This window comes from Monodelphis domestica, chromosome 4 (genome assembly GCF_027887165.1).
Source record: "Monodelphis domestica isolate mMonDom1 chromosome 4, mMonDom1.pri, whole genome shotgun sequence".
Taxonomy (NCBI): domain Eukaryota; kingdom Metazoa; phylum Chordata; class Mammalia; order Didelphimorphia; family Didelphidae; genus Monodelphis; species Monodelphis domestica.
In genome coordinates, this window is record NC_077230.1 from 420588159 (window position 1) to 420600171 (window position 12013).

At 54.4% G+C, this 12013-nt stretch overlaps 1 protein-coding gene across 1 annotated transcript; it reads left to right on the forward strand.

Moving 5' to 3' along the window:
• The first annotated feature begins 3660 nt into the window (after window positions 1–3660).
• Window positions 3661–11948, forward strand: SLC1A5 (solute carrier family 1 member 5). Its single transcript, XM_007491971.2, has 8 exons — window positions 3661–4421; window positions 8283–8325; window positions 8417–8464; window positions 9570–9730; window positions 9904–10137; window positions 10416–10610; window positions 10884–11018; window positions 11157–11948. Exons 1-8 carry the CDS (start codon window positions 3898–3900, stop codon window positions 11392–11394), a joined length of 1578 nt encoding a protein of 525 aa, XP_007492033.1. The 5' UTR covers window positions 3661–3897; the 3' UTR covers window positions 11395–11948.
• The last annotated feature ends 65 nt before the right edge of the window (window positions 11949–12013 follow it).

A 12013-nucleotide genomic window follows, 5' to 3' on the forward strand; every position in this document is an offset into this window, starting at 1 on the left:
CTCGCTTCACTCTGCATCAGTTCATGTAGGTCTTCCCAGCTCTTTCTGAAACCACCCTGCTCGTCATGTCTTATAGGAAACAGTGCTCCATCATTAGCATATGCTACAACTTGTTCAGCTATTTCCCAATTCCAATTTTTTGCACCAGAAAAAGCCGATACACACATTTTATATCTATATATAATATAATATTATAAATAAATACCTATTAACTGCTTGCTTTTGAGCCTCATTTACTGGTGTCTCCAGGCTTAACCTCTGCTGTGCTTGAGACCCCACGAGGCTCCTGGTTGGGGCAAGCGTGTGATTCGATAGGGGGTTAAATATCCAGATGTATTTCCCTTTTTGAACTGAATTCTTCTCAGTCTATTGAATCATAAGATCAGAAATCTACAACTGGGTAGGACCTTAGAGATGATCCAAGTTGTGCTGGCTGGACCCGCAGTCCAGAATATCGGGGTTCCGGTCAGTTATCTGTGCCCCTTTTTTCCTTACTTGAAGCAGAAGATATCTTGGGGCAGCTAGGTGGCTCAGTGGAGGACTTGGGTTCAAATGTGACCCCAGACATTTTCTAGCTATGTGTCCTTGGACAAGTCACTTAATCTCCTTTGCCCAGCCCTTGCCCTTCTGTCTTAGGGTGGTTACTAGGACAGAAAGTAAGAGTTAAAAAAAACAAACAAGCAAACAAGCCTACTTTGAGTGTCTCCTCCTCCTTTGGGAGACAGCCCAGATCTCAGACTCTAAGAACCTCTGGGAATCTCAGGGCCTCCTGAAGAAAAGTTCTGCTCCTTTTTGAATTCCAGAGTCCCAGGAATGGTAGTGTTCCCTCAGACCAGCAACGCTGCTGCCACCATCACTCAGGAAGCACTCAGGATGGAGAGGTGCTCAGGGGACAGAGAGAAGGGTGCTGGGAGCTGTGCTCCTGTGGCTGGGCTGGAGCTATTTGAAGAATCTTGGCCTGGTTTCAGTTGCTTACCAGTTAAGACCAGAGACTGCTGGATGAATTGAGTCCAGGGGATCTGCTCTTGGATCTCCTCCAGTACCTGGTTTCAGCCAAAGTCACTAGTCACTGACACCGTGTAGGATTATGTGATTTCAAGGTTTCTCGTCTGCTCCAACCCTCCTCCCTGATTGCCCATCTTACAGAGGAAGAAATTGAGGTCACAAGAGGGGAAGAAGAGGCTTGCCCATGTTCCATATAGCTGCCAGCTTGGCACTGCTCTTAAAGTGATCTGATCACCAGCGCTTTCCCTGCTCAAGAATTCTCGGTGACTCCCTATTGCTTCGAGGATAAAATATAAACCCCTCCATTTCCTGGCTAGGATATAGCCTGGCATCTCCTGACTGATACTCTCTTGGGAAATCTCTTCATCCTCTAAGCTTTCTTCCCTCCTGGGTATTTTTTCCCCTCTCTCCCTATACCCCTCCTCCACTTTTTTTCCTGTATTTTCCCCTTTTAGAATGGAAGCTCCTTGAGGCTGGAGGAGGGGGTGTCTTGCTTTCTTTCTTGTATTGGAATCCCAATTGGTATCTTAGCACCATAATGTCTACCACACAGAAGGAATTCAGTAAATGCACGTCCACTTGACTCAATTGGACCCCAACCATCCCAGGTTTATTGTATATTCCTCCCGTTGGTGCTATACTCGTCCTAAATTCTGATCTCCAGTCAAACCTGTCTCTTTTTCTGTAATGTTGTCCTATCTCCTGCTCTTTCCTGGGCTGTTAATACCCTTTGCTAAAATGATCTTCATGTAGACACTTTAGGGTTCTTTTCTCCCTTCAAGAGTTAGTCCAAGGGGCATTTGGGTGGCTCAATGGGTAGAGAAACAGGCCTGGAGTTAAGAGAATCTGGGTTCAAATCTGGCCTCCCACATTTCCAAATTATGTGACCCTGGGCAAGTCACTTAACCCCCATTGCCTAGATCTTCCTGCTTGTTGGCCTTGGAACAAAATACTTGAAACCAAGAAGCATTTCAGGGTCCTCTTTAAGGTCTCAAAGACCTTCATGATCCTCTAAAATTAATCCCAGTTTCTCCTGTGTCCATATTGCTTGTACATAGTGGTTTGCATTCTGTCTCCTCTGTTATTATTGATCCCAAGATGGAAGAGTTAAAAAAAAAATCAGTTCAAGTGCCTCTTCCTTCAAAAGGTCTTTTAGATACCTTTTCCCCAACCATGACTGGGTCATAACTGGAGGAAATCAGAGTCCATCTAGTCCAATCCTCCCATTTTACAAATGAGCAAACTGAGGCCTAGAGAAATGAAAAAATTGGGCTAAATCCTACAAAGGTGGAATTTCTGCACAAACAAAATTAATGCATATAAGATAGGAGAGCAGAAGGATATGTGCATGTGTCCACTGGTGTGGAATATGGTATGTATTCTCATATTTATAATTTTTAAAGGTATTCATTTGTTGTGCAGATCTCTCTCCCCTTACCTTCTGTATTAGAATTGCTATTAATCATCTGATTACAATTTGTCCAGGATCACACAGCTAGGAAGTCTCTGAGGCAACATTTGAACCCAGGACCACCTGTCTCCGGGCCTCACTCTCTAGCACTCAGCCACCAGGCTGCCTCTCTCTTAAAAAAAAAAAAAAATCCTTGCTATGTGGATTGGCTCTCTGGGGAGATAAAAGGAGAAATTTAAATGATAAAAAATCAATTAGATTCATTTGAAAAAAAAGCAATAAGAGGCCTTTGCGGGTAGGGGATCTTTGTCTTTTGGAGTATCTTTAGTCCTTAGCCCAGGGCTTGGCAGATAAGAAGTGATTAATGAATACTTGTGGATTGGGAAAAGTCCAGTGCCTAACCTAAGTGGCAGATGTCTGGAAATTTGAACCCTGGCTCTTCTCACTTCTAATTCCAGCCTTCTCCCGCTATGAAGAGGATTTCTGCTTCACCCTTGGCAGGGTCTCAGGATGTGCTCCTCCCCAGCCCTTAAGGTCACTCCAGTTCCCTCTCCCCAGCAGCTCTTGGTGCCCTCCAAAGTCCCCTCTCCCTAGCTTTCTTCATGGCTCTCCCAGGTCTCCTCACCCCACATTGCTCCTGGCTCACCCAGGACCCCTCTCCCCAGAATTCCTTATCAGGTACCTCTTGGTTCCCCAAAGATAACTAACTCCCCAGCATTCCTTGTGGGTCCCCAAAGTCCCCTCTCCCCACATTTCTTCGTGATTCCTCAGGCCCCTCTTCCCAGTATTCCTTCTCAGTATCCTTCTTGATCTCCCCAAGACTCAGCACCCGTCGTAGCTCACCAAGTCCCCCCACCCCAGTTTTCCTTGTGGCTCTACCAGGCTCCCTTTCCCCAGTTTCCCTCATCAACATCCCTCGAGGCTCCCCAAGCTCCATCCTCCCGGGTATCTCTCAAGGCTCCCTAGAGGCCTTCTCCCTAGAGTCTCTCGGCGTGTACAAGTGGGGAGCCGTTAGGAGCCGTGGAGGACCCGTTAGTGCTTCTGGCGGGAAAACCTCCTGCGCAAGCCCTTGTATCTCTGCAGCCGAGCCCCCAAGAAGCCCCGCCCCGAGCATTGTTTTCCCCCTTTCCCCGCCCCCGATCGGAGCCCGGAGCCCCAGTTGGGAGCGGGAGGTGGGCGGGGGCCGGGCTCCTCGGCCAATCAGCACCCGAGGTGGGGAGGGGCGGGGGGCGGGTCCCTGTTTAATCCGCTTGCTTCCGCTAGCTGGGCTCACACGCCCCGTCGTGGCTCGCCTTGCCGGTGAATTCCGAGCCGGCTCCCCAGCACACTCCGCGCCCCTGGGAGCTGAAGCCTTCCCCAGGAGCCCCGTGCCCACTGAGCGCGGGCTCTAGAGCAAGGCGCCAGGCGAGCGGACCGCGAGGAAGAAGCCGACGGGACTGAAGAGTCCGGAGAAGGGACCCTCAGACCCCCAAGTGACCGGGATGGTGGCCGAGGCGGCCCGGGGCAGCCCTAAGCCCGGCGAGCCCAACGGCGTGGTAGCGGGCGCGGGGCCCCCTAGCCGCGCGGGGGGCGCTGGCCGGCGGGCGCAGCGGCTGCGCTCGTGCCTGCGCACCCATCTGCTGGTGCTGATGACCGTGTCCGGAGTGGTGGCGGGCGCTGCGCTGGGCCTGGCCTTGGCGCGCTGGGTGCCGCGCCTGAGCCGGGCGCACCAGGTGGTCTTAGGCTTCCCCGGGGAGCTGCTGCTGCGCCTGCTGCGCCTGATCATCCTGCCGCTGGTGGTGTGCAGCCTGGTGGGCGGCGCTGCCAGCCTGGACCCGGTGGCGCTGGGCCGCATGGGTGGCTGGGCGCTGCTCTTCTTCATGCTTACCACACTTATGGCCTCTTCGCTCGGCGTGGGACTCGCCTTTGCCCTGCGCCCAGGAGTGGGCATTCAGGTCCAGCCGATGCAGGACAAGCAGCGGTGCCCCACCAAAGAGATGCTCGACTCCTTTCTGGACCTCTTCAGGTACGGCCAGCTAGGGCTCCGCGTGGTGTGTGCGGCCACATGCCACGTGGTGCCCGGATGTGGGGTCCCCCCCCCTTCAGCTAGCCGGAGAGTAAGGCCCCAGGGGAGGCGGACTGAGTCTGGTCTTTTCCCTCCCTCCTCCTGTCCATCCTGGGAGGCAGGCTGGACGAGACCCAGCAAACTCCGACCCTTCCTTAGATCCCAGGGATCAGACCGGGCCAACCTAGCCAGTGGCCTTTTGTTGTCCGACAGCTACTCCCTAGGGGTCGGGCTCCCAGACAAGCCGGGGCGCTTTTCACCGAGGGGAATTCCGTGGGGAGAGCACGGCTCGTGCGTGGGCTAACCCGCAGGACCCTACGAGGCTCCACCTTCCGCTAGCGGGCCAGCCCCCGGCTGAGGATGGGGAATTTGGGTGGATGGAGCTGTGTCCAGGAGCGCTCCCTCCCAGCCGATGATTCAGTATTTCTGTTTAGGGAAATGGAATGTTTGAAGGGAACTTTGGAGACCTTGAGCAATCCCCTCCAACTCTGGGGCCCTCTCTTGAGCTGTAAACTGAAGGGCTCTGCTCAGATCATCTCCCGGGGTCCTGTGGGCTTATTTGTGCAGAGAGGGAGGCTGAGGCCCAGTGGACAAAAGTGCCTGCAGGGCCAACAGCCCGAGGACATGCCCTATCCCCATCAATAGCAGGGAGACAGAGGGCTCTTTTTGGAAGGAGGGAAGGGGCCCCTCAGGGCCTGAGGAGAGACAGGCTGTCTGAACCCCCACATCTGGGAGGTGACCCAAGTGCCCCTGCCGCTTGGCTGCCCACAGGCTTGGAAACCAGAGCCAGGACTGAGAACCAGCAAGCCCCGAGTGCTGTGCTGGACTTGAGGCACTTCTTAGCTGCTCGCCTGGGCTAGTCCCTAAAGCTGACCTCTACTTCACTTGCCTCAGCTGGAAAATGGGGATAAGAGCAGCACAGTAGTGTATGATGTGAGAATCAAAGGAGATCGGGGCAGGAGTGAGAGCCAAGAGACTGGAGGATGGGGACTGGATTCTGGCCTCAGACACTTCCTAGCTGTGTGACCCTGGGCAAGTCACCCCCCCCTCCCATTGCCTAGCCCTTAGGGCTCTTCTGCTTTGGAAGATATGGATTAAAACACTTTAATGAGCTAATATCTGTATTTAGCAATATAAATGCTTATTTCTTTTTCTCCACCGGGTTCAACTTTTGAGACTAGGGATAGGCCCTGACTTCGGAGGTTCTAGGGCTATGCTTACTGGCCTTGTGTTTACTTTGCACACTCAGGCTTCAATGGGATGGGCCAGCTGGTAGGTAATTTCCTCCCCTCCCCCTTCCCACCTTGTGGCATGAAGAGGTGATAACCGAGTGAGAAGGGAACCTTCTGCAAATCTCAGATAAGCCTTAACCTTCCGAGGAAGGAAGAACCTGGAAATTAGGTGGGGAGTGCTGGCCCGGGGCCATCCCTAGAACCCAGTTTTGATACTCTTCTGGTCGGAGGCTGATCCCCTTTTTATTCTATATACACACACAGGATGAACACACAGACACTTGAACCTGGCCAGGTGACCAGTGTTTCTCTCTGGGAGACTCAGATTGGAGCTTGTGCACAGATGCACTCTCTTTTCCTCTCCCCTGCTCTCACTCCCCTCCCTCTTCCCCCTCTTCTCCCTCTCCCTCTCCCTCTCACACATATACATACATAAATACACCTCTTTTGCTTTTTCATACAACTCTTGACTTGACACAATCACAGCGCCACCCCATGAAAGAACAAACCTCCCTTGGGTGATTCACACTTGAAACCTTTGCAATGTGTGCCTAGGTGACCATCTGCCAGACAGCAGGTGAGAGAGAGGGGGAGGGGGATGAGAGAGAGAGGGAGAGAGAGGGGGTGGGGGAGATAGAGAGAAAGAGAGAGAGAGAGAGGGAGGGAGAGAGAGAGGGAGGGAGAGAGAGAGAGAGAGGGAGGGAGAGAGAGAGGGAGGGAGAGAGAGAGAGAGAGGAACAGGAGGGGAGAAATAGAAGAGGAGGAAACAGAGAGAGGGAGACAGAGACAGAGAGAGAGAGAGAGGAACAGGAGGGGAGATATAGAAGAAGAGGGGGAAACAGAGAGAGAGAGGCAGAGAGACAGAGAAAGAGAGGGAGAGAGAGAGGGAGGGAGGGAGGGAGGGAGAGAGGAAGAGAGAGAGGGAGAGGGAGAGGAACAGGAGGGGAGACATAGAAGGAGAGGGGGAAACAGAGAGAGGGAGAGAGACAGAGACAGAGAAAGAGAGGGAGGGAGAGAGAGAGAGAGAGAGAGAGAGAGAGAGAGAGAGAGAGAGAGAGAGAGAGGGAGGGAGAGAGAGAGAGAGACAGAGAGAGAGAGAGGGAGAGAGAGAGAGAGAGAGGGAGGGAGAGAGGGAGGGAGAGAGAGAGAGAGGGAGGGAGAGAGAGAGAGAGACAGAGAGAGAGAGAGGGAGAGAGAGAGAGAGAGAGGGAGGGAGAGAGGGAGGGAGAGAGAGAGAGGAACAGGAGGGGAGACATAGAAGAAGAGGGGGAAACAGAGAGAGAGAGGCAGAGAGACAGAGAAAGAGAGGGAGAGAGAGAGGGAGGGAGGGAGGGAGAGAGGAAGAGAGAGAGGGAGAGGGAGAGGAACAGGAGGGGAGACATAGGAGAGGGGGAAACAGAGAGAGGGAGAGAGACAGAGACAGAGAAAGAGAGGGAGGGAGAGAGAGAGAGAGAGAGAGAGAGAGAGAGAGAGAGAGAGAGAGAGAGAGAGAGAGAGGAACAGGAGGGGAGACATAGAAGGAGAGGGGGAAACCTAGAGAGAGGGAGATACAAAATGATGAATGGCACAGTGAAAGTGTTGGGTGTTTGTGTGTAATCTGGCTTAACCATCTGGTTCTGAATGTGTCCTGGAGAAGTTATTTTTCCTCCCATTAATAGCTGCTTTGGGACTGTCTGGGTTGAGTTAAAGAAACCCAGGTGAGGAAAAAGCATGTTCTGCAAAGTCTTATGTACACATGTACACCGATGTATGACATGCATGCATGCACACTGGAGAAACGCTGGGCAGGACATTGGCATGTATCTGGAAGACTGGGCATGCAGATGGCCAGCCTTGGGCTCCTGGGGCGCCCAGTTGAGTGAGGGCTCTTCCTTTGCTCCCAGGCTGCAGCTAATGAGCAGTTAGGCCCCTCTCCTCCGGAGGAGGCCCCCAGGGAGAGGCTTTTCTTTGTCCAGAGGGACTCCTGCTCAGGGCAGGGTTGTGGACAGTCACTCTGATCCTTCCTCCCAAGCCCAAGGTTTAGTCTCAGGAAGGACAGTTTCAGCTGCTTCAGGGTGCAGTTTGCCAGCTGGTGGGGAGGGTGGAAGGGCTGGTTACCCAGGGAGAACTGGTTCACCCTCTCGGGGACCCTTAAAGGGATTAACATGTTGCTTGGGCTGCTGAAAGGGACCTCCTGAGACCTGGAAAAATCCTTCCAGGGGGAGGGAAGAGAGCCTGAGAGGCCGCTCAGCCAGGATTCTCTCCCTTCCCCCCTTCCCCTTTCCCAGAATATGCCCATCTCTCAGGCCTGGCTCCAGCAGGGACACGGATGGGTTCTCCCCTTTTCTTTCCTGTCCGCTGATGCCGGTCTCTAAGAATTCTGTATCGACTCCCTGGCCAGTGGGAACTGTGTGTTCTCCCCCTCCCCCTCCAGGCCTTCTCTCCTCCTTTCCACTGGAGTTGAAAGGGTCAGCCGTCTCCCTGGGAGCGCAGATGTGAGGGCAGGCCCCTGCTCCGCCCCGCAGCTGAGGCTCTGGGAGGGCTGGAAGGACACCAGGCCTAGGCCGCACCGGGATGGGAGGCTCTCAGCTAGTCTCTTGTGTCTTTACAGGAACATCTTTCCTGATAACCTGGTAAAGGCGGCCTTCAGCTCCGTAAGTCTGGCCGGTGCTTGAGGGAGGGGGAGGGGAGGGCCTGGAGCAGGCCTCAGGAATTCACCCCTTTCTCCGTGTTCTTTGATTTCAGTATTCCACCAGATACGACACCAATGGCACCCAGAATGATACAATGAAGGTACTCGTTGCGGGGCACTGAAGGGGCAGCCCTGGCTCCTGCCCCTTGGAGTCTGGAATGGGGAAAGGCCTTGGAGGCCTTCCACTGGGAGGCAGCAGGGAGCCATGACCAGCTAGGATCTGGGGGAAGGCGTCTAGTCACGTTGGTGATGGAAACCTGGTCTCTGGCTCTATTCTTGTAGATGCCACCCCCCCCCCATCACGTCTCCTGCAATGCCACCGCTGCTAGGCCCTTCCCTTCCCTGTCCCTCAACCTGCTGCTAGAATCTGTCTCTTCTGCGTAGATGGGGATCAGGCACTCTCCACGGCCCACCAGGGCAAGTTCAGGCCTTCCACCTGTGGGATCCACAGCCCTCCCGGAGGTCTAGCACCTCCCCACGTTCTAGCATTGTTTCCCATTCCTCCCCCTAGCCCGACTAGACTTCAGCATCCTTCCCTGTGTTCTCCATGGATGCATTTTCTGCACCTCTTGGCCTGTTCCCAAGAGCTCCTGATAGATATGTCTAGCCCAAGGCCCTCACTTTGTAGAAAAGGATATCGAACTCAGGAGGGTGACTTGCCCAAGGTCACCTAAGTAGGGAGTCCAAAGTGGGATTTCAACCCATCTTTTCTGACCCTCGTTGCCGTTTCTTTTATTGAACCAGAGTTGAAATGTCCACCCATCCTTCGAAATGAAGCTAATCTATCACCTCCCCCAAGGAGCCTTCTTAGATTTTCTCCTTTGGGTCTCATGGAGAACTTAATTTTTTCCTTATTTCCCCTCCGGTGGAGTTATCATGCCATGCATACTAGATTGTGGGTTCTGTGAGGACGAGGACTGTGGCTAGAGTTCTGTACTTGGGAGTGAGGAAGGCTTTGAATTTGAATGCTCCAGGGGGCACTTACTGTGATCCTGAAGTCACGAAAGCTTTCGGAGACTCGGTTTTTATCTGTAAAATGGGGATGATAACCTCCTAGGGTTGTTTGGGGGGATCTAGCACAATCATTTCCTTAAAGCACTCCACAAATAGAAGCTGTTCGGTATCTCCCAATGCCCAATGCAGAGTAGGCTCAACCTGAACATTCTGTCTCCACTCCCCCTGACAAATGGCTCCTCCCTGTTCTAGGCACTCTGTGAGAAGGATGACATGAACATTCTGGGGCTGGTGGTGTTTGCCATGGTACTTGGAGTGGCCCTCCGTAAGATCGGGGCAGAAGGGGAGCTGCTCATCCGCTTTTTCAACTCCTTCAATGAGGCTACGATGGTGATAGTGTCCTGGATCATGTGGTAGGACCCCAGGGCCCACTGGATGCCTCCCCTGGGGAAGCTGGCTCCTGGGGTGGTGGGAGTGGGGAGAGAGGCATCCTCCGGTGAAACGGACAGCCAAGAGGAGGGGAGGCCAGCTTGCCTCGCAGAGGTCAAGAGCTCCTAGGCCAGGGGCCTCCTCTCCCCCTCCACAGGTATGCGCCGGTGGGCATCATGTTCCTGATTGCAGAGAAGATTGTGGAGATGGAAGATGTAGGGCAGCTCTTCGCCAACCTGGGCAAATATGTCGGCTGCTGTATCCTGGGGCACCTCATCCACGGGCTCCTGGTCTTGCCCCTCATCTACTTTGCCATCACGCGCAAGAACCCTTACCGCTTCCTGTGGGGGATCGTGCCAGCCTTGGCCACTGCCTTCGGGACCTCTTCTAGGTACTCTGCCCGGGACTGCCAACCCTCCTCCCCTGAACCCCAAGTCCTGGCATTCATCATCTCACCCGGCGTGGTGTCTGGCATCTCACCTGGACTTTGGCACGTCACCGTTTTTCAGGCTGTAGACGCAAAATGAGAGGATCAGACCACATGGACGGATGCTCCTGTCCCTCTTAAGCCTTGTCCTTATCTGCTCCCTGAATTGGGCTCGGGGTAGAGATCCGGTCGGGCTGCACTGACTGCATTCCACCCTGCTGTCCTTCCTTTGTCATCCCCAGCTCAGCCACGCTCCCACTGATGATGGAGTGTGTGGAGGAGAAAAATGGCGTCTCCAAACACATCAGCCGCTTCATCCTTCCCATTGGAGCCACCGTGAACATGGATGGCGCTGCCCTCTTCCAGTGTGTGGCTGCTGTTTTCATCGCCCAGCTCAACAACGTGCCCCTCAAGTTCATCCACGTCATCACTATCCTGTGAGCAGGGAGCCCGGGGGCCCAGGGCAGGGGTTGGGGCAGGGATGGCCCAGAAGACTTGGGAATCGGGGCCAAGAGAACAGGGTGAGAGCACGTGGTATGTGGAGCAGACAAGGGGAGCAGGCAAATCGGGGCCAAGAGACATGAGAATGATTCCAAATGGGCTTTAGAAGGGGCATGGGAAGTGAGTGAGGAAGACCCCGGAGGCCCAGAGCTCTGGCACAAGCTGGGCTAAGGGTTTCCCCCGACCTAGGAACTCCCGTCTTTTGTCAGCATCACGGCCACGGCCTCCAGCGTGGGTGCAGCTGGCATCCCTGCAGGGGGTGTGTTGACCTTGGCCATCATCCTGGAGGCTATCAGTCTGCCTACTAAGGACATCTCCATCATCTTGGCTGTGGACTGGCTGGTGTGAGTACTCTGGGCTCTTTTATCTCCCAACTCTCAGGCCAAGGGCGATATATAGCAAGTTGACTTGGTGGAAGCCAGTCTTGGGGAGACCCACCCAGCCTCCTGCTAGCATTCATTCCTTCCCCCCAACCCCCACAGTGACCGCTTCTGCACCATCATCAACGTGGAAGGGGATGCCTTTGGAGCTGGCCTGCTTCAGTGCTACGTGGACAACACCAAGGCAGGGGAAGGAAGTCTGGGGTCCGAGCTGGCAGAGGTCAAAGACGCTGCCTCCACGGTCCCCCTGTCTCCAGAGGCGGACCCGCTCATTCTCAAGATGGTCAAGTCTGGCCCTGCTGGGGATGCAAACACCTGTGAAAAGGAGTCGGTCATGTAGAGTTGCCCCTAGCTCACTCCGGAAAGGGCTCGAAGGCCTGGAACTCTCCGGGGCTCCAGAAAGACCTAGGGATGACCCTTTCCGAAAGGGAGTTTCTTTCCCACACTCCAGCGACCTTTTCTGGCCTGGGGAGGGTCATTTCAAATCCGTGGCCCGTCTCCCCCCGTGGCTCCTTTGCTTCCTCCTCTTTGGGACCCTGCCTGGTGGTGTCCCGAGGAGGCTTCTAGAGCTCAGACAAGGAACTGGACCAACACATTTCCTTTTTGCTGCCTGGGGACGCCGAGTTGGACAGTTCAGCTCCCCATCCTGACCAAAGGTCTCGGGATCTTCTCCCACCTACCTCCACACCCTTTTCAGGCTGACAGTTGGCCTCTGTGGGCCTCTCCTCAGGACACACTGTTCTGGTCCCGCTTGGGCCGGTAGAGATGGAGTGACAGCAGCATCTGGGGAAGGGGGGGGGGCTAAATGGGAGCAGCACTCTGGCCCCCAGCCTGTTCTCCACTTAGGCTGGGGGAGGAGGTATGGTCCAAGGCAATAAATGTATGTCTAACCATTCCCTGGCTTGCGTGCTGTCTTGGGGACACCTGTCACAGGGCAGGGGGCTTTGGGGGCTGGTGAA